Source organism: Ochlerotatus camptorhynchus, unplaced genomic scaffold, assembly GCF_037179485.1.
Source record: "Ochlerotatus camptorhynchus isolate MF236.1 unplaced genomic scaffold, CSIRO-AGI_Acam_v1.1 ptg000631l, whole genome shotgun sequence".
In the NCBI taxonomy this organism is placed as follows: Eukaryota; Metazoa; Arthropoda; class Insecta; order Diptera; family Culicidae; genus Ochlerotatus; species Ochlerotatus camptorhynchus.
Genome location: NW_027041110.1, coordinates 610,423 through 632,991, shown reverse-complemented (window position 1 = coordinate 632,991; position 22,569 = coordinate 610,423). Strand labels below are relative to the sequence as shown.

The window sequence follows — 22,569 nt, the reverse complement described above, 5'->3', positions numbered from 1 at the left end:
ATGTCAAATAATTAGTTCAATTCAACCTTCGTACCAACGAAGTTATTGATGGCAACTGGTTCTTCGGCATTACAGTTGTACATGACATGAAGATGGGTAATTATGGTGTTTTGTATCAGTCTCCCAGTTCTAGTGACCAGCGTTTTGTTGAAGTTTTAGAGAGAACTGGCTCGAGACATTCCTTGATTCTAGTGAATTAAATATATTGGCTGGTGATTTTAATATTAATTGGCGTGATAACCATAATTCGAATCATTTGAAGCGTTTAGCTGAGTTTTTTCAATTTAAAGTAAACGGTAAATGAATATACGCGTATTTCCAGGCACAGTAGAACTTTAATTGACCACGTTTATTCCAATTTTGATTCCATTTGTTCAGTTACGGATACTGATTTGAAAATAGCCGATCATGAGACATTAGTGGTTAATGTCTTAGACCATGTTAACGATAACGATAATTTTGTAAAATTGAAGTGCTGGAGGAAATATTCGAAGCAAGCTGTATCGAATCTTGTTGAGAGGAGCGTGGATTTTCCATTCGCGGCCGGTAACTTAGATGAATCTACAGCTGTTCTTAATAACGCTTTGAAAACGTGTACTAATCAACTAGTTGAGCAAAAGTTTGTTTCTTTGAAGAACTCGAACAGGAGGTACAATTTGGATCTTTTGCGTCTTAAACGGAAAAGGGACAAATGGTACACAAAGTTTTGTAGATCAAATAATGGCAATCATTGGAATAGGTACACAATCGCGCGTATTCACAATCGATAAAGAAAACTCGTTGTGAATATGTTCAAAGGATGATTGATCAACAGGAACGAGTTATGGAAAATTTTGAAATCTTTATTAAAACCTAGTAATTGCAAACCGCGGTCCATAACTTTTAATGGCACATTAGAACAGTCAGAACAAGTAATTGCATCTAAGTTTAATGATTATTTTGTAGACAGTGTTTCATTGATTAATCAATCCATTGCATTGGTCGATGAACCTGACAAAATAAAAAGGTCAGTTAATAGTAGTTGTAGATTTGAAGTTTTTCACCCAATTACATTAGATGAACGTAGAGTTGTTTGTTTTTCATTAGGAAAATCGGCTGGAGTAGATAATGTTAATGCTACAGTTAATCAAGATTGCTGGATCTTATTAATGAATCATTGCAAACTGGACATGTGCCACAAATTTGGAAGGAATCCTTAGTGGTCCCTATTCAAAAGAGCCAAAGAGTTTCGTCCCATCAACATGTTGCACACATTAGAGAATACTTTAGAACTTGTTGTTAAAGGCCAGCTGTTGGAGTATTTAAATAGTAATAGTTTGTTGATACCAGAACAATCGGGATATCGGGAAGGTCATTCTTGTGAAACCGCGTTGAATTTGGTATTAGCGAAGTGGCAAAAATAACTTGGAGTGTAAAGATACGATTGTTGCTGTTTTTTTTTTTGATCTTTAATGCGCTTTTGAAACAATTTCTAGGCCCTTATTGTTAAGATCAATCAAGCGCTTTGGTATTACGAGTACTGCATATAAATGATTTGAAAGCTATTTATCTGACAGAACTCAATGGACTGTTTTTTAATGATTCTGTTTCGTGTCCCGTGAGGAATATCCTTGGAGTGCCCCAGGGAAGTGTATTAAGGCCCCTTTTATTTATTATGTATATTAATGACTTGACGTGTTTTACGATTTTGCGACATTAATCTTTTTGCAGATGATACTGTGTTATTCATTGCAGCTAAGGATTTAGATGATGCCGTTTTACACTTGAATGAAGATTTGCGTTCTCTAAGTAGATGGTTGAAGTATAAGCAGTTGAAATTGAATTCAAGTAAAACTAAATTTATGGTAATTTCGCGGAATCGAGTAAATGAGAACGTCTCTGTTGTAATTGATAATGAGACTATTGATCACGTTCACGAGATTAAATATCTTGGCGTGATTATTGATGACACACTTAAGTTCAACTCTCACATTGACAATTTCATCAAGAAAATTGCTAAGAAGTATGGAATTCTATGTCGACTGAAAAACGATTTAACTATTGCCAGTTAAATACAGCTATACAAATCAATCATCTCTCCTCATCTTGACTTTTGCCCTTGCATTTTATTTCTGGCCAATGCAACACAAATATCGAGATTACAGCGCTTGCAGAGTAAAATAATGCGTTTGATTTTGAGATGTAATAGATTCACTTCCTCAACTTTGATGCTAGACGCATTACAATGGTTGTCGGTGAAGCACAGAATTGTATATTTGACTATGGGGTTCATTTTTAAAGTAGTTAACGGTTTGCTGCCTCGATATTTGTGTGATCGAATTGAAAGAGGAAGTGACTTTCATAGATATAATACTAGAAACGCGGTTGAAATAAGAACACCACATTTCTTGACTTGTGCTTCACAAAATTCATTATATTATTAAGGAATAAATGTTTTAAATTCGATGCCTAGACATATCAAACGTTCAGCAACACTTACAGAATTTAATAGACACTGCATTTCACCCGTTAAAACTGTCTTTTGAACAGTTATCCAGTGATTTTTTTTTATGAATTGACAAATTATGTATCTTGACGAAGTTATCTCTAACGGATTATTTTATATGGATAGCTGTCATAACGACTTTTTTTTAATAATTTTTGTAGCACTGCAAAAACTATTTCTGTTCGCCACGATGGTGATGATGGATTTTTAATATTTGATTTAATAGTAGATTAATTAAAAAAAAAGTAGTCTACAAATGTTTGAGCCTCGCGCGCGTATTACGGATATAGAGGACTGAATTTAACATTTGATAAAATAAAATGCAATTTTGAAGCTTATTTGGAAGATACCTTGAGTTAGTAGTAAGTTTTCTGGCAAATGTTGGGGGTTCGTGAGCATTCCTGACATTGCTGAAAATTATGATAGCATCAGATTGCGGGGTTGCTAGTGTAATAGGATGCTTTGTTGATTGTTCATTAACTCTTGATTGCTTGTAATACGTATGAATATTTTAGGTGGAAAAAAATGCGAGCTAAGAGGTGGACGCCTGAGCTTTTCCACATTTATATCGCTGTGAAGCAACTGTAAATTCTAGAGGGAATTTATATCTGTAACTGAAACCAGTTCGAAATTGTTTGCTAACCTGGTTAAAATGTCATATTTAATTATCTTAAAGATAAATCGTCCAGTTCAAACCTTTGTAGGGGTAAGAGGTGGGACCATCATCATAATCATCTACATAATTAATTGACGCCAACACTCATCAAGACTACGCGTAAAAAAAATATATTAATAAAAATAGTGCAAATTGTTAATGACAACGAAGCTCCGGTGATCTCAAGTAATTCACGTTGGCGCCAACAGTTTATACATCAGATTTCCGATCGTACATAATTGGAGTTGGTGCCAACAATCCTGTAGTGTTTTATAAAATGATAATTCTTTAACTTCAAATCAGTTGAAATCAATTACGAGATTCAGTTCAGTGTAGAGTATACTCACATATTCATTGTACCTTCTCTCATCGAAAAAAAAATAAAGAAGAGATATTCCAATCTGAGCCGTACTCTGGAACGGAGGCAAAGTTTATACAGTGTTAATTATTTCAATACGTGACATAGAATAAAAAGTCAAAGTACGTGAATCTATAGTTCACTCTTAAATCCTTCTTTGCAATTTGGCCTCGAGGATGGGATGTTCCCTTGGGAAAGAATATTCGCATATCAACCAAAGATGCTATTGGATTAGCTTAATCCAACAAATTCATATAAGGAATATTTAGACAAATCTCCAACAAGGATTATAACTTCTAGTGATGACGTAACTAATACATCAGATGATTTTGACAAGCTTGTGGCAGGGGATATGCTACTGTATAGAAATATATATAAAAATGCTATACCCAAATGGTTAAATGCAAAATTCATTAAAAAGATTTCCAAAAATGTTTTGCAGATTTCGGTTGGTACCCACATTACGACGGAGCACAAGCACCAATTGAAGATGATGTATGTTCCCAAGCAACGGTCGAAGGTGTACGTCACCTTGAGAAAAGCAACTAGTAAACGCAATCGAGATTCACTTGAAGACGAAAGCGATTTCCTAGCATTTCCGGATATACCATTGATCGAGGAAGATGTGAAACGTCCTAGTAAGAAGCTCGCGCAAACAAGGAGTCCGATCATTACTCGATCTAAAGCAGCATTGTCTACATACGAAAGTTCAGATGAATTTTAAAAAGTAATTTAGTCCTGCATGATGTGCATTTATTGAAATGTTGCACAGTGTTGCTATCAGAAGAATTCAAATGTTTGTAATTAAGTTGATATCGAATTCAATTGAAATTATTGAGATGTTGCTATCTGAAGAGTTTATACCAATTTACTAATTCAGGAATGAATTGTCTTTAAGGAGGGGAAATTGTAGTGTTTTATAAAATGATAATTCTTTAACTTCGAATCAGTTGAAATCAATTACGAGATTCAGTTCAGTGTAGAGTATACTCACCACATTGTATACCTTCTCTCATCGAAATAAAATAAAGAAGAGATATTCCAATCTGAGCCGTACTCTGGGAATGGGCGTTTTGAAACGAAAAATCGATGTTGTCGAATCGATTCTAAAACTGACTATAAAATCGATCCTCTAAAATATCGAAAGAAAAAAAATCGATTCGAGTAAAATCGATTTTTTAAATATTTGAATTATGCTTTATAATCTTCTATTAGACGAAATATTCCTCTTCCTGTTGTTTTAGTGTATGTGTGTGAGCATTTATTTGTATAAAACCAATTCACAAAAGCAATTGCACTCTATTTAAATATTGAAACCGAATTATTAAGAAATATTGCGAATATTTAGCTTCACAGTTAGAAATACCTAATTTTACATGTGACGGAATCCATCTTTGACATAAAAGATTAGACGCAAACAAACATGTAATGTAAAATTAAATGCTTCGAGACAGAAAAGTTCGTTACTCGACGAAAAATACGTTTTATTGAGTTGAATTTCACGTCTATTATGACACAATTTTATGTCAAAATTGACGCTCGTATATGTCAGGCTCAGAGCACCTAAATTTACATGATTTTTTCTAAGTGTGTTATTCAACTTCAACTCTATATCTGAGCTTTCAAAATCTTCTGTACACACTTAGAAATTTTTAAAGAAATCTGTAAAATTTTACCGAAATCTCAACAGCTGAACGTTCGGTAAACAGTTTCGCAGATTTCCTGTAATGTTTCACAATTATCTGTGATTTTTTCACAGATATCTGTAAATAATTACAGGAAAACTGTAAAATTGTTTACCGAACGTTCAGCTGTTGAGATTTCGGTAAAATTTTACAGAAATCTGTTAAATAATCTTAGTGTGTAGGTATTAAAACTCACCTTTCCAATGTTTTTTTGCATCAAGGAGTGCGTGTTTTTTTTTTGCAAACAAAATCAGCTGGATGAATTAGAAAGAATGGGTCCAAAGTACACACAACATAAAAAGTAACAAATAAATCAAGCCCAAGATTGGAAGGGTGTTTAGCAAAATTTGAGGACGATGAAATTAAAATCGCTTGATTTTAAATAAAAACATATTTTTGGGATAGTGAAATACCATTTTGTTTATCATTTTTTCAAGAATTCAATGATAACATTTGATTCAACATAATCAACAACAACATAAAAAGAGTTCAGCGATTTTATTTTCTCTTTGGTAATTTAGGCGTTTTGTTTTTTTAAAATGCTTTATAAAAAAGTTTAAATGAGTAAAAAATCGATATCAACTTTGAAAAATCGATTCTGTCAAACATCGAACAGAAAAAGATCGGATGAAAAAAATCGATTTTTCGAGGCAAAAAAATCGATTCTGTAAAAATCGCATCGACATCGCCCATTCCTGGGCGGGAAAGTTTATACAGTGTTAATTATTTCAATACGTGACATAGAATAAAAAGCCAACGTAGGGTTAACTACCCCATTTTCGGCCTATTAAACACAACCCGCACTTAGTCTTTCGCCTTTCGTCTTTCTTAGTCGCCCCGTAACGTGGGTAGATCACCTTTTCGTGGTACGTTACGGGATGTAAGATCTACCACCGATTCCTAGTCCCGACTACTTCAAACTAGGGGAACAGGATTTTTCAGTAATCCAAGGAACACATCTTAGTCCTTGTTACTTTTTATGCCTTGTTGATAGTGACAAGACTCGGCTTTGTCTACCAAGGATGATCTTGAAACAAGGCAAAAAATGAGTTAGTTATCTTCATCTATGTGATTCCTAATCTTCTATCCGTTGTTCCCTAGTTTGAAGTGGTTAAGACTAGGGTTCTGATGCATGGTCATTACCGGTGTCATACCTTAATTTTGTTGCTAAGGAATCCAATTTTGACTGACAAAGGGGCGCGCCTTTGGAGGGTGTTTCAACACTCCGAAGGGTATAAATAGCGGGACCTTTCAATTAGAGTCGGAACCTTGCGATAAATGCAAGAGTGGCAACTGTAAAAAAATCGAATACTTCATCATTTCTCAATAGTGATGGAGTAATACGACATGCACTAAACTAAGGACACGGGATATACTACAATAGATCAATTTACTGGTCGCAGTAGTGTTAGGTCCCGAACAGAGGAAAAAAAAAGTCTTTCTTAATCTAGCGCAGTTTAGCACCAAACGGAATGTTATTATTACTGTTGGATACCAATTTTTTTTTTATTTTTCTGTACGTACGGTAAGATTTGTGTTCGCGCACGAGGCGAACGTTTTGTGTGATTTTCTTGTATTCATTCTTTATAGTGCTGATTAGATTGATCCCCGTTCTTCGCCTGGCAAAGTCCCATCCATTAACCCCGAGCCGACCGCGGGTAATCGGTCACCCCACTAACTTCAACCCTTTTCCACTTCAACACACGCACCACTACCGAAAGTGAGCATGTTGACGTAAGCTTTGGCTCCTCCCACTAGAAGGATTTCATAGCATAGCACAGCAGCCACGATAGCAAAAGAAGAGAAAAAGAAGAAGAATTTATCATATAAAAGTAGCCACCTTTCGCGCAAAGCGCACACACGTGTACCAACCATTGTATCGAACGGATCATCAAATACAAAGTTTAAACTAAACAAATACGCATTCTCCTTTTCCGTGACAAGCCGAAAACAATCAGCCTTTCTCAAGGCTCACAATAGGATAATCCCTGCAAGTCGAGCATTTCGTAAACCCCATCCATGCCTTTGGTATTCCCCTTGAAGTGGGAATTGGCCGTACAGCTGGGATCCTCCGAGCCGAGGATTTCCCACACCATTTTCAGTGTCCGTGAGCGGACAATTTGATAAAGAGAAACCAATCGTTGAGATATTGTCAAAAGTCTAACACTGCTTCTTGATGCCAAACTCGGCCTACGGATTCTAAACTCGGCCCAACGCATTGAAACGCCAATGAATTCACTTCGGCCTATCGGATGAAGATAAAAATTGATTCGGTCGGAGTGCTTCTTTTGTTTTTTTTTGTGAATTATGGGTGCAAACCTTCATACCACGCGTTCTCATGACTTAGCTCGGTAGATTATTAACTAAAGTATCGTACCAAACCCATAATCGACTTGTTAACTCTGAAATCATGGATTTATTTGATGTTTTCTGCTCGATAGGCCCATAATGGGCGATTAGGCCGAAGTAGTTCTCTACCCTATGTAAGAGTTTTTCTTTTCCTTTTCATGTTATCTTATATAATCGAGTGAAATCGATTAATGCTTGTTTATAAACATAGCCTTTTTTTTTCCTTTATTTAACGTCGGTCTCTGTTCCGCAATCTAGTGCCAATCACCAACGGACATCGATTGCCATCCATTGACGGCAACCGAATGTGCAGGAAGGCAGCTTCTACACCTGCGTAGGATATCGCACCCAGTCACAACACACATGGGCCGGGACCAATGGCTTTACTTCCCATCCTAAGGAAGACGTGACCAGAGATTTTTATGCCTCAGAAAAATCTCACCGACCTCGGCTGGGATTGAACCCAGACCCATTGGGGTGTTAGAAAGCAGTCACGCTTACCACTACACCACCGGCGCCGGCAAACATAGCCTTTTGATACGATTGATTTAGAATTCCTCTGATTCTTAAAATTGGGAGGAGCCATGCTTTTTAAAATGTCCTTATGTTAATTTACACTAGTGTATATATTGTTATAAATTGTTGATTTGTTTTTACAATTTAAACTCTGAAACGTCATTGGATTCACTTCGGCATACGAATGAAGACAGCACAAATGAATTCGCTGGTTTGTAGCTTTAGAACTAAACTATCGTATCAAACGTATGATTGATTCATTCACATCGAAATATCTGATATAGGGGAAATGGCTGTAATGTTGGCCTATGGATCTAAGATTGGGCCCATCGTCTGCTATGTATCAATTTTATCTAGATGAACGCGTCATTGGGACGGTACTAATGGATATTTTTGGTCGCTATTGAAAATTTCGTCGTTTGCTGAATTTATGTATGGGGCCAAATTAGGGCCATTTAGGTCGACATTACATCCATTTCCCCTAGTTGATGTTCTGCCCGATATGGCGGAAATGCCAAAGAAGGGTTCTACCCTATGTTCCATACAACCAGACGATCACAACCACGACCCAATTTATGTATCCATTTACCCAAGTGTTGATGAAATGCTTCCTATAAAAGTTCGAAGAAATTCCATCAGGTACATCTGCTTCGAAGTACAGCTTCGAATGTCTGTCTATTGGGTTTACAATGTCGGCCAGTCAGTCCGTCTGTGTGTCTTTGCGTCCATCCGAGTCGGTCGTCGTGTCCATTAGAATATATAACTTGCTAGCAACGTTGCACCTGCACCGTCAGTAGCAACAACAGCAGCAACCAAGTGAGAAATAGTGTTGAGGGAAGTGCAAAATTATGAATCAATGCAATGAGCAGCGTGTCCAGTATCCGAATCAATAGTAATTTATATCCTTCACGCTACCCGTTGCTGCTGTTGCTGCTGCTGTCGCCGTTGACGCTGTGCTTGAGCTTGCTGCTGTAGCATCGACTGTCGTGAAAAGCTGCAATGAAAAGTCCCGTGTTAGTTGGGTATGATTATACGCGCGTTTCAGCAAGGATATTATTATCGCATTTTTTTTTGTTGGTGTGGGTGTAAGTAATTAGAAAGCGTTCTGGTGAAACGGGTACCGACTTGATTAGGGAAAATGCTCTATAGACAGACATGCCCCTCACATAAGGCAACATCACTTGGGGGTGCTCTAGGAAAATACATATGTGAAGAACGATGACTTAAAATATATGTGTGGATTAAAAAGGTAAATATATGGGTAGTGAAGAATTATGAACGGAAGTAATTTACAAAATTAAACACTAGTACACTTATGAGGCGCGGGTCAAAACTCGAGGATGGAGGGGGAAAATTGTGTAAGACTAGGATAAAAATAACAAAATCGGACACACCTAGGGCGCAAACTGTCCGCAGCGCGTGTTCAAAGGCTTAACACTAGCAGCTTGTGGTAGAACTGGGAGAGGCCTAGCAGGAATGAATTTCTGTGCGAAGGTTCGATGGCTGGCAGTCCTATTGTTTTATCCTGTCTGTACTATATCACATTGTCGCCTAGCAAATTTCACTCTCTTCCTCTAATTAGAGCTACTGTTGATGATAATTGGATGATGGTGACGTCGGATGATTGTTATTGCTGTTGTTGACGATACTAATACGGGGGGAATTTCAGTCATTTTGAGCGAGAAATGCGAAATATTGATATGATCAGGTTGAATGGGGATCAATAGGAAAACATTTGCCAATAGTTGCACACTTGATAGCTTTGCTGTGGATATACTTTCTCGAGAAAAAAAAAATAAGACCAAATGTGCAACTTTTAGCTAGTCTATTTGAATAATAACATAAAATAGGACTGATTGTTTTTAGTCGAACATGGCAAAAAGAAAATTCAAAAACCATAATAAAACATGTACAAAAACTGAAAGCCAATGGAAAACTAGATGTATGGAAATTTAGCGTGGCGCCTAACCTCCTGTCTACTAGTTTATTTTCCCGTTTTTACTATCGTCCTCTACGCTGAAGATTATTATGTGCTTAATCACCGATTCGACCTTTTTCCCTGCAATTTGCTCGTGTTCTATTTTTTTTTATCATCATTCTTTTCAAACTAAGGCGCTTATCTTAATTCGCGAGCGAGCCGTATGTATTTATATAGAGAAAGAGCGAGAATACAAAAACCCAAAACAAAGAGGGCACGATAGGGGAAAATTGTCCGTTCAACAACTACCGCGGAGGCATTCGGATCTCTTACCTGGCAAAGCTCTTAAATGCGGCGCTCTGAGGATTTATACACAGTGGCACGCGATTCGTTTGCAGTTGTTCGGCTATGAATTTGTGCATTTCCTCTGTTGGGACGAAAAGAAACGGACGAAGAAAGGAGTAATTAGTTTAAATCTGCCGATTAAAAGTTGAGTAACTATTTTTTTTTTAGATTTTGCCTATTACCTTTGACTTGCTGCACCGAGGTCAGTTTCCGTTCCCAGAGGTCATCGAACGGTTGCGGTGCCGAGGGTTCGAATTCGGCCGCATACTGGCGCATACCGGCCGACGGAGTGTAGCAGCACTTGCACATACAGGAATGGTAACGAAGTCGGCCCTCGTCGACGTAGGGATGCGCCAGGGCATCAATCACCGATATTCTCTTGTCCTGGAACGATAATGAGAACGAATGAGGTCGACTGGCTTTTATGTGTGGCATGAACAGTCTTACCGGGTCGAAGACCAGCATCTGGCAGAGTAGGTGCACTGCTTCGTGGGTGGCATGCGTACTTAGGGTGTACAGTGCAGACAGGGATGGAGGCTTTGGGGCCCTTCGGAGCATATGTGTTCTGGCTCCCTCGCAGGCGTGTCGCATGTCCTCTAGCGTGGGCGTGCCCAGCAGCTCTGTGATCAGTTCCAGCTGTGTGCATGTGGGCGAGAGATGGAATAATGGAAATTAATCAGCAGGGCAATCGGAGTAATGGGATTATGTAAAAAATAATAATTTATAACCGATTAACAGCGTTGACAAAAAAAGCAACAGTGTATTGTGCTTTAATCTGGGAAATAGTGGTAAGTTTTTTTTTTTAAACTTTATTAAATTGATTTTCAGCCATGGTTTATCACTTAGTCGAGGTTCAACAAAAAGGGGTGAAGGCAGAAGGCCCACACACTTCGGGAGGTCCAGAAGGGGTTCCCTTAATACAGAGTTTTGTTTACACGAATTTTCGTTACAACAATTAACATACACACTTAGATTTTGTTTTCGTGTTCGGTAAATTTTACCGAAATCAGAACATCTAAACGTTCGGTAAAACTTTGACCTTTATTTTAAAGTCCAGTGAATTAAAGAAGAATTTCAAAACATGTTCAACCTTGTTTGAACGATCAAATCTTGTCATTTTAGTATAGATTTAGTTTCAAAGTAACTGAAAAGCAATTGAATTAAATTGCATAAATTTTACCGAACAGTTAAGCTGTTCAGATTTCGGTAAAAATTACCGAAGTCGGCGATAATTTCTAAGTGTGTATAACATAGGTATTCAGAAGACATAGCAAGGTGTTAAAAAAGGCGTAGTACCCCTTTTCAGAACTTTCTCTAGCTAATACATTATCACACTAAACCTAAATTAGCAAGCATTTGCAACCAACTCAATTTATATTATTTTCCAAAACCGAACCAAACTTTTAATAAAAGTTTTCGAAATTATTGTATATGTCACGGATTGTATAATTTTGGAAGATCAGGGCTGGTAGCAATCACTGCTGTTAAAAATAGTGATTTAAGTGACCATGTTGATGAAATAAGTGACCAAATAGTGACTTATAGTTGTAAAAATAGTGACTAAAAAGTGACCTAAAAATTAATTTTAATGAAAACTCTTAGGAATTCTTGCTTCAGAGGAAAATTCCAAGGGCATTCTGAGCATAATTTAATAAAGTTTGTGGGAGAAAACGAATTTGGAGCATAAGTCCTGGGAATTTCTTTTTTTGAAAATACTAAAAGGAGGATTACATTAAAATCTGAGAATAACTCCAGAACATTTTCAAAGGAATTCGGAAAATGAATACACGAGAGTTTGCCAAACAAATTATGAGAAGAAATCGAAGAAATTTGTGAGGAGAAATGCCAATGAATTCTTAGGAGACTTTCAATGTGAGTAGAATTGCAAGGGAAGGAGTGAGATTGAAAAGAAAATATGAAGTGAATTTAATGAATATTCGAAGAATCTTTCCAAAGGGTTTCTTATTGTGGAGAATTTTAAGGTAATTCCAAGGAAAACTAAAAGAAAATTGAATTCGGAGGATAGCTTCACCAAAATTTTGAGGAATATTTCAATGGAAATCTGGACTATTCTGAGGTTTTCAGAACTACTTGAAAGTTCCCAAATTTTTCCTGAAGGTCATGAAATTGCCTTAAAATTCTTTTATAGTTTGAGAAACTAGTCTGAGCCTCACAATACTACTCATCAAATTCTCAAACTTCCCTGAATTTTTTATGACTTCCTAAAGTTTCCTAATTTTTTCAATGATCATGGCTCTCCTCTAAAGGTTTAACAATTCGCTAGAGAACTAAACTTCTTTAAAGTTTATGTGACTTCTCTAATATTAACGGAACTGCTCTGAGGTTCTCTGTTCTTTTCTGAATTTCTCAAAACGAACTGACCTCTCCCTGAAATTCCTCCAATTTTCGGAGCTAACTAAACTTCTTTCAAATGCTCCTGCATTTTGCTAATGTTCTTAAAAAAAAATCCTGAAGTTTGCGGATCTCCCCTTAAGCCCCACGAAGTTCTCGAAATGTTTCTGAAGACAACTGTCCTTCTTTGAAGTTTTCGAAGTTTTTCTAAATTTCTCGAACTTTTGTGCTCCCGCAATTTGCATGGAATTCGAACGAAATAATTAATATATTTGTATGATTTTCACTGAAGTTCTCAAGATTTTTCTGAAGTTCATGAAAGTTCCATTAAATTATCGACACTAAATTAAAACTTCTTCAATAGTCTAGACTTTAATGGTGTTATTAAAACTGATTGCTGAATTTTTTTAAAGTTCGCTAGACTGCCCTGAATTGATCAGTATTTTTTAAGAACCTGCTTACCTGTAGTTCTATAAATTTGTTTAAGAATCCGGCAAATTTTCTAATGTATTTTCATAATTCCCTGACGCTTCTGATGTTTTTGGATCAATCATAAAATTCTTGAAATACTCCCCAATTCCATGGAACTCCTTGTAAGTCGCTGCAAATTTGCTTAAGTTAATGGGATTATTCTGAAGCTATCTGATCGTCCTCGAAGTACTCGGAACTTCGCTAAATATCATAAAACTATTTAAAAATATCAAAAATTATTAGAAGTTCTCTGGAATTTATTGAAGATATCGCTGCTTGCTAAAAGTTCTCGCTTTTTTTTATCAATGGAACTTCGTTGATGTTCTCTAATCAACTTAGCTAATTTTTTTGCATTTTTTTAAGTTCTCTCAAATCTCTATGATATAACACCCTTAAAGTACTCTCACGTTTTCCCGATGTTCATATATTTTTTATCACTCTCCAGAAATTTTCTGCTATCTGCTTTCAAGGTAGTTCTGAGTAATTTTAGATTTCATGTGCAGCCTTATAATTTTGAGTAGAATTTCAAGAAACCCTGAATTGAATTAAAAGTAAATTTTAATGAAAACTTTTAGGAATTTCTGAGGAGCACAACTCCTGTGAACTTCAGAGGAAAATTGCAAGGGTATTCTGAGGTTAATTTAATAAAGCTTGTGGTAGAAAACGAATCCGGAGCATAAGTCCCTGGAATTTGTTGTAAAATACTAAAAGGAGGATTACATTTAAATCTGAGAATAACTCCAGAACATCTTCAAAAGAATTCGAAAAATAAATTCAGGAGAGTTTGCCAAACAAATTATGAGAAGCAATCGAAGGAATTTGTGCGGAGAAATGCCGATGAATTCTTAGGAAACTTTCAATGTGAGTAGAATGCCAAGGGAAGGAGTGAGATTCAAAAGGAAATCGGAAATGAATTCAATGAATATTCGGAGAATCTTTCCAAAGGGTTTATATTGTGGAGAATTTCAAGGTAATACGGAGGAAAACTAAAAAAAAAAAATCGGGGCATAGCTTCATCGAAATTTTGAGGAATATTTCAATGGAAATCTTACTTGAAAGTTCCTAAATTTTTCCTGAAGTTAATGAAACTGCCTTGAAGTTCTTTTGTAGTTTGAGAAACTAGCCTGATGCTCACAATACTTCTCATCAAATTCTCAAACTTCCCTGAACTTAACGGAACTGCTCTGAGGTTCTGTATTCTTTTCTGAAATTATCAAAACTTCTCTAAAGTTTTTACAGTTCTCAGTTGTACTGCGCTGAATTTGATTGAACGATTCTAAAAATGTTTAAGCTTCAGTGAACTTCTGAACTTATGCGAAGACCTCAATTAACTTTTTAACGTTTCTGAAGTTATCTGAAAATCTAGAAGCTGCTTTAAATTTCCCACTAATTTTCAGAAACTAATGGAACTGACCTCCCCCTGTGATTCTTCCACTTTTGGGATGCTCCCGAATTTTTCTACTGTTCATAAAAAAGTTCGCGGATCTCCTCGTAAGCTCCATACATGTCAAAGAAGTCCTCGAAATGTTTCTAAACACTACTGTGCTTCTGTAAAGTTTTCGAAGTTTTTCTAAATTTCTGGAACTTTTGTGCTTCCGTAATTTTCATAGAATTAGAACGAAATAATTAATATAATTCTATGATTTTCACTGAAATTCTCAAGATTTTTCTGAAGTTCATGGAACAGCCCTTAAATTATCGACACTAATTTAAAACTTCTTCAATAGTCTAGACTGTCCTGGTGTTATTAAAACTGCCTAAACGATTACTGAATTTCTTTAAAGTTCTCTAGTCTGCCCTGAATTTATCAGTATTTTTAAGAACCCGCAACTTTACTGAAATTAATTGATTTCCCTTGAAGTTTCGACAATTTTCCTTAAGTTTTATAACCATTATTAACGCTCACTAATTTTCCCTGGACTTATATATGTTTACCTGAAGTTCTCTTATTTTTTTTCAATAATCCGGCAATTTTTCTGATATATATTCAGAATTCCCTGACGCTTCTGACGTTTTCCGATCAATCATAGAATTCTTGGAATACCCCATAATTCCATGGAACTCCTTGTCAGTCACTGCTAATTTTCTTAAGTTAATGGGATTTTTCTGAAGCTTTCAGATCGTCCTCGAAGTACGCAGAACTTCTCCAAATATCATGAAACTATCTAAAAATATCTTGATGGCTTGGCATTAAAAAAGGAGACTTTTTAGTGAATGGCTTGAAAAAAGTGACCAAGTACGAAAACGGCTCATCTAATCGAAATGAAATTGTAAGAAACTGGATTACTCATTGAGAAAAATACACACTGAAAAAAAAAAACATGAATTTTCGTAAAAAAAAACAATTAAAATTTTCAATAACGAAAAAAGCACATTTTAAAGATTTAAAGACGCTGATTCTACACATTTGTTACCAAATCAAGCTGTGATTTGATGTGATTTTTTTTAATTTAAAATTTTTTACAACATTGGTCATAAAAAGTGACTTTAATGACTAAGTTTTAGAAAAAGTGGCTTTAGTAACTTTTTGGTGAAAAAAAGTGACTTTTTAGTGACTGACATGAAAATATTGACCTAGTCAGTAAAAAGTGACCTGCTATCAGCCCTGTCTACACAGGGAATTGAGAAGAGATTTTCATTGAAATTTCAAGAAGAATGTGAATGGAGTTCTGACGAAGACTAAACGAGTTTCAAGGACCACTTACAGGGAATTTTAAAAGAATCCTGAGAAGAATTTCAAACGAATCGAATTCTGAGTGCAATTCTGTAGATGATTTCAAGAGAATTCTTTGATAAATTTCAATTAAATGCCAAGGAGGACTTTAAGAGGAATTAAATGTATCCTCTGATCATCACTTTAAGTGATGTAAAATACTATAAAAGAATAAAAATCAAAAAAAAAGTTCTGAAATGTTTTTTTGGAAATTCTACAGAAAATTTAGAAAAAATCCTATAAAGAATTCCAGGAGAATTAACAAGCTAATTCAGATGTAGACATTTATTTTTTTCACAAGCCAATCCAAGATACAGGATCTGATATTTTTAAAGGGAGACTTTGAAAGGTTTAGAGACAAACTTTTATCAATTTCGAAGCCTTTCTGCGCTATAGTAACTAACTTGTAATTATTCCAAATTATTTTTAAGATTTGCTTCAAACAGTTTCCAGTTAATAAAGGTGGTGTTGCAATTATAAATGCGAATTATGTGTCTCATACTTGAACAAGTTTCATTGTTACGCGTTACACCTGGGGGAGGAAGGGTATTGGTAATGTATTATGTTTGGTTACAGGTGGGAGTATGAAACTTTATTTTTTGCGTTACGTAATTTTTGAACAGCCCTAACTAGAGGTAAATCCAGGCTGCTTGAAATTTCCAAAATTTACCACAATAACTCGATATATTCCCTACTCGATGGTCCCTTATATATGAAATTTGGGGAGTTCCCTTCTGGAATTCCCAGCCTTTCTAACTAAGGAAATCTCTTTCTGAGAAACAGAACAGACATGAAAGAACTAGGGTAGGCAATATTTGAATGTATTAATAAATTGTAATTACTGCATATAAAAATGGTGTCAACCATAGGGTGGCCATCTTGCCCCGTGTACCCCTATTTCAAGAAAATTACGGGAACTTTATAGAAGTTCAGAGAAATACAAGGAACTCCAGACTTTAGAGTTCTATAGGGTAGAGATGAACCAGCCTAAGGCTGAAAGTCTCGTTAATAAAGAAAAAAAATAGAGTTCTATAGATAAATTTTGGAAACTTTAGGGAGTATCGGATACATTCAGAAAACTTTCGAGAACTAAAAGAAAGTTCAGAGCTTCGGAAATCTAAAAATATTTAAGGGTCAGTTCTGAGAAGTTCAGTGCCGCTCCATGAATTTTATGAAACTGTACCATTAGCATCATGTAAATTTCAAGAACTTTTCAAGAAATTCAAGAAACTTTAGAAAACTTTAGGTTAGTTCAAAGAATATTGGGAAAGTTGAGAGCGCTTCGGAAAAGTTCTGAGAACTTCAACGCAGTTTCACGAACATCCGAAATGGTGTAGAAACTTGAAGAAAGTTCTTAATATTTTAGGATAATTCGTTCGATTATCTTCATTAAAATTCTGATAGGGTTTTTGATCTAATTTCCGTCCTACTAAGCACAACCCGCGCTTTACCTATCTGTTTTGAACGAGTTTGAACAAAAAATGCAATATTTCTTTCAGAGATGACTTCTAAATTTAATCACCTTTCCATACGTACCGTTGGATTTGATAAAGAGTCACAAATTGTTGAGATATTGTTTAAAATCTAATACTGCTTCTTGATTCTAAATCCATCCTACGAGCTTCAATTCCGTCCAAACGCATTTAAACGCCATTAGATTTTCTTCGTCCTACGGATAAACGTAGAAAAAGGGGATTCGCTTGGAGCGCTTCTTTTGTTTAGAGAACAATGAACGTAAATATTCATACAATGCGCTCTTACAGGATTTATATTGTAGCTAATGAACTAACGCATCGGAACAAACCTATTATTGATTTGTGCACGGTGAAATCATTGATATTATTGATCTTTTCTGATCGATAGAACGGAAATGGGCAATTACGACGAAGTAGCGCTCTACCCTAACTGAAATTAAAATAACATTGAGGGAACCTTCAAGAAGTTCTGAGAATGACATGGAAATCACAAGAATTTAAAGGAAATTCATAAAAACTTTAGGGTGGTTCTAAGAACTTTAAAAACGTCCAGATCAACATGGAAGGCTTAATATCTTTTAGCGTAAGTTTCGATAGCTTCAGAGCAGTTCCATAGATTGCAGAAAAATTTCTAGAATTTCAGTGAAGATTAAAGAGCTTCAGGGCAGTTCCATTAACTTCAGGAAAGTTTCACATCTTAAGGGAAGCTAAGTAACTTCGCACAGTTCTGAGAACTCAGGGAAGTTTCATGATTATCAGGAAACTAGCATGATCATTCAAGAACATCGCAAAATTAATGATAGTCTAGAGAACATCAGGGAAGTTTAGAGAACTTTAGGAAAATTTAGGAAGCATCACATATGATCCGGGAAATTCACGGAACTCTAGAAAACTTTGGAAGGTTTAGAGATCTTTATGACAGTTTTATAAATTTCAGGGCAATTCCTGGAACATCATCAGTATAGTAGCAAGAACTTCAGAAAAGATTAGAAAACTGTAGAGTGATCCACAAAAATTGTGGGAACTTTTACGTAGTTCCGATGAACGAATCAGACTGCGCTATAGTAAGGAAACTTCTAAAAAAATCCGGGTACTTTAAGGAAGCTTTGCGAACTCCACGGTGGTTCCATTAGCTTCAGGGAAACTGCAGGAACTTTAATGAATTACTTTTCAGTTCAGAGAACTTGTGGAAACGTTATTGAAGTTCAAAGAACTTCTGGGAGGCTAGGTCTACCGATATTCAGGGAAGCTCAGAGATCTTAAGAGCAGTCCCAATAACTTCAGGAACGTCAACGTCATAAAAATTTAGAGAACCTTTACGAAATTCCAAAAATCTCAGAGAATTCCACAAAATTCCTGAAAATTTTAGAAAGTTTTAAACAAATGAATATTAATAATACAAATTTTAGAAAGTTATAAACATATGAATAGTTTTAACAGCAGTCTAGAGATTTTCAGGGAAGGTAAGATATTAAAGGACATTTCTATTAATTACAGGCAGTACCAAGAACTTATGGAGAAGTTCGGGAACATCAAGAAAAATCAGATACCCTCAGGGCAGTTTAATTAAATTGCAGATCTTTACAAAAGTTACAAGGAACTCTGGGAATTTCCGAAAACTTCAGTAAAGTTCCAAGATCTTCAGGGAAGTCTTGTTTATCCTAGTTTTATAATAAAAGAGAACTAAATTATGTGTACATTCTGAAATTAAAATTATGGGCACTTCTTAAAGAGGCACATATAAAAACCAGTGACTTACTAGCTCTAAATTTACCATACCACCACTGATACGTTCTAATCTTTTAATTTTAAGCTTTTTAATGGCAGATTTAATTAAATTTGAATTAAAAATACACATTTTTTTCCTTGATTTGTTTTCCGTCGATCTTGTTTTCCGTGCTGAGCACCAATGCTATCGACACAAGAGAGGCAGCTCCCACACCTGGACCCTACCTATCGACCCATCAACTCATGAACCGGCAACCAACGACTTTACTTCCCATCCGAAGGAAGGCGTGATCAGAAATGTTATGCCTCAGAACATCCCGGGGGCGCCGACTGGGATTGAACCCAGGCCTGTTGGGGTTAGAGGCAATCACGCTTACCACTACACCACTGGATTTTAACTCAGTCAACACAACTTTACACCTAAGGCTTAAAGGTGTATGAGGATATCATGGAAACAAAATGAAAAAGCCTTTTCTTCCACAAAGCTGTTCTGCATAGTTTTCCCAATCTATGTCCCATGTTTGGTGAAAATTGAGCAATTTTTGATTTTTTGGCAAGCAAGTCAATAGATTTGTTCCGGTTCCCATACATTTCCCCATACAAATATTAAAGTTCTCTCGAAAATCCAGATCATAACCAATTTCGTTCAAATTTGGCTCAGTTGTTGGGGACGAAAGTGACATGGGGAGAAGGGGGTTGTGATCCGTCATACAAACTTGATCCAAATAAGCCGAATAAACATGCGGATACAGCGTAAAATTAAAAAGTTATGGACATTTTTTGGTGTCCGTGTTTCAAACTAAACTGTCCTTATTTTGTCATTTTTTTACATTTTCATCTTCCTACCAAACTGACTATAATATCAACAGGCTTATTGGTCATGGTTATAGCAGCCACATATTTAATTTTTGCAGCGTTTGAACTACTAGTTGGAGCAATACCTAATTATTTTTTTCAATTTAGTAACTATCCCCATACAAACTTCGATTTTTTGCGTGACCTCTAAAACTTCATCACTCTTTACCATTTTATGCAAATACTCATATTTTTGGTTGTGAGTCAAACTGGAGAAAATAGGTACTTGCAAATACGTTCACGAACACTACTTTATGAAACGTAAAAAAAATAGATATTTAAAAAAAATATTAACTCGTTTAAGGATTGTAATAAAAACTACAATGCTGTTTCTTTTACAAACCATAAACAAAGGCTGCGATTCCATCCACCAATGGCAATGAACTACGGTTCACTCACCTGCTGCACTGGGCTCTGTGCCTGGAAGAGGATCCTCCTGCCGAGCAGTTCTCCGAATATGCACCCAACCGACCAGACGTCCACGGCCGCCGAGTAGTGCCGTGCTCCCATTAGGATCTCCGGTGCGCGGTAGTACTGCGTTACCACTTCCTGTGTCATGTGCTTGGACTGGTCCGGCTCTTCCACGCGTGCCAAACCGAAATCACAAATCTGAAATAGTAAGGGTTTTTGGTGTAATTGAAGATAAACCAAATCATTGCACGCGAAAGCAGTCTCACCTTGAGAACACAATTGCTGTTCACCAGCAGGTTGCCTGGTTTGATATCCCGATGAAGGATACGGGCTGAGTGCAGATACTTGAGACCACGCAGGATCTGGTACAGGAACACTTTGATATGGTCCGCCGAGAGGTGCTGTGGTGAAACGATGATTTTGTGCAGATCCGACTGTAGCAGTTCTGTAATGACGTAGCTAGTGGTTGCGAATTGATTCGACAAGTTAAGGAAAATATTCTACATGGTGTTTTGCTATTATCGATTCGATAAACTACCTATCAAGGTGGGAGACTTAAGTCTCAGTCTGGAAAGTTTCCTAATCCGAACATTTAACCGCAATTAAAATCATCACAAAGATATCATACTTTTCCGAGCGCCCATTTATCAAGTGTGAAGGTATACATCGACGACTCTGGAAGGTCTTCTTTGTCTGCCCGGCTAGGAAACATGATACCAGACGTCCGTAAATACCATCTATAGCTCTAGCAGCAACAAAGCTCTTCGACCTTGCCTTTGTTTAGTCGGATATAAATCCACCCCAATTCATTTTCATTGCTAGCGGGAAGCTCAAGACTCATTCCTAGCCAACATAGCGTCAGATAGTGTCCTTGTTGTCGCGGCGATCCCTGTTCATGGCCACAATGCATGTATGAAGCTCAGTCTTCGGCATCACAAAGCTTCGCGATTCGTCATCGCCTTTGTTGAAGGGAAAATCAAACATAATTAACGATTATTTCTTATTTTACTCAGCGAGCGTCGACTACGCGGAGTAAACTATATAGTTTACCAAGAAAAACACTTTGGATGCTTTCTCATTTCCGGTAGGACCATGAGAGACGGATAGTGGTGGTGTGGCTCCTGGCTCAAAGTGTAGCGCAGCACAAAGGGTGTGTATGCCGGCGCTTTGTTCCGGAGAGCAAATGGAACCGTTCGTTGCCGTTGTCCTGTGATGGGCGTCTGTCTGTGCGGGATGATGTAGCGAATTTGCTACGTACCTTGGTAGTCCTGCACCACCACTTCCTTGAAAATTATGTACATTGTTGCACGGTTTGGGGGGGAAGAATGAGCAATCATGATGTAGTTTGCTCTGTTGTGTATGGAACTTTCAACAGTTTACTCACAATGTACTAGGAGATTGTGTTTTGTCTATGAATGGCTCTCGGAGTGTTGAGCAAGGAAAACCAAGTATTCCAGCCGTGAAAAGTGCGTGTAAAATATTGTACTTCTCGATGGAGAGATGCGATACAGAATGGTTTGAGTACATGGGGGTTGTTGGATGTTTTACAGCTTTGTGTTTGCCGTCTGTGCTGGGAAGGATAAAGGAAAAACGTTGCCTCTACAGATTGCTTCTAACGAAGTTTGTCCTCACACGTGTCTTGGTGGGGTTTTGTATGAGCGTTGGAGGCGATGTGAATTTTTCATGTGGCGCAGTCTGAAGGTCAGACTGGTGGGTGTGTGCTGTTATTGACAGTGTTGATTGAATAAATATCTTGGAAATTAAATTAGCCATCTATGGGAAGGATATTGGAAATTTAATTTTACGACTTCAATAACCAAGAAGGTTAGAAAGATGTTGATAATTGGTGAGTATAATTATAAATAAACTTGTAAATATATATAAATGAATTTCTGTCTGTCTGTCTGACCCTTATAGACTCGGAAACTACTGAACCGATCGGCGTGAAAATTTGTATGCAGGGGTTTTTGGGGCAGGATAAGGTTCTTATGATAGTTTGAGACCCCTCCCCCTCTTTAAAGGAGGGCTCCCATACAAATGAAACAGAAATTTTTGCGTAACTCGAGAACTAATGAAGCAAATGGAACCAAATTTGGCATGTGTGGGGGGGGGGGAAGGCTACGGGTTGTAACCCGGTTTACCGCATTGCGTTTGAAATTGGTATGTAAATTAGTATGGGAAAACCTCATTTTTTGCATCTTTATTGCTAGGGACCACAGTTACACGAATCTAAATACGTTAAAGTATGACCCA

General features: G+C 36.7%; 1 protein-coding gene across 4 annotated transcripts in view; it reads right to left on the bottom strand.

Annotated features, from left to right (window-relative positions):
* Positions 1-22,569, bottom strand: part of nmo (serine/threonine-protein kinase nemo) — a 288,733-nt gene that overhangs the window by 2,987 nt on the left and 263,177 nt on the right. Inside the window, exons 5-11 of one of the 4 annotated variants that reach the window (XM_065237561.1) lie at positions 20,583-20,775; positions 20,305-20,514; positions 10,759-10,947; positions 10,494-10,695; positions 10,300-10,393; positions 9,443-9,696; positions 8,956-9,042 (exon numbers count right to left, since the gene is read on the bottom strand). In XM_065237561.1, the coding sequence (XP_065093633.1) occupies positions 9,633-9,696; positions 10,300-10,393; positions 10,494-10,695; positions 10,759-10,947; positions 20,305-20,514; positions 20,583-20,775 (952 nt within the window). In that variant the 3' untranslated portion in view covers positions 8,956-9,042; positions 9,443-9,632. Of the gene's footprint in view, positions 1-8,637; positions 9,043-9,442; positions 9,697-10,299; positions 10,394-10,493; positions 10,696-10,758; positions 10,948-20,304; positions 20,515-20,582; positions 20,776-22,569 lie in introns of those variants that run through there. The other 3 variants (XM_065237560.1, XM_065237559.1, XM_065237562.1) reach the window with 3 other exon arrangements.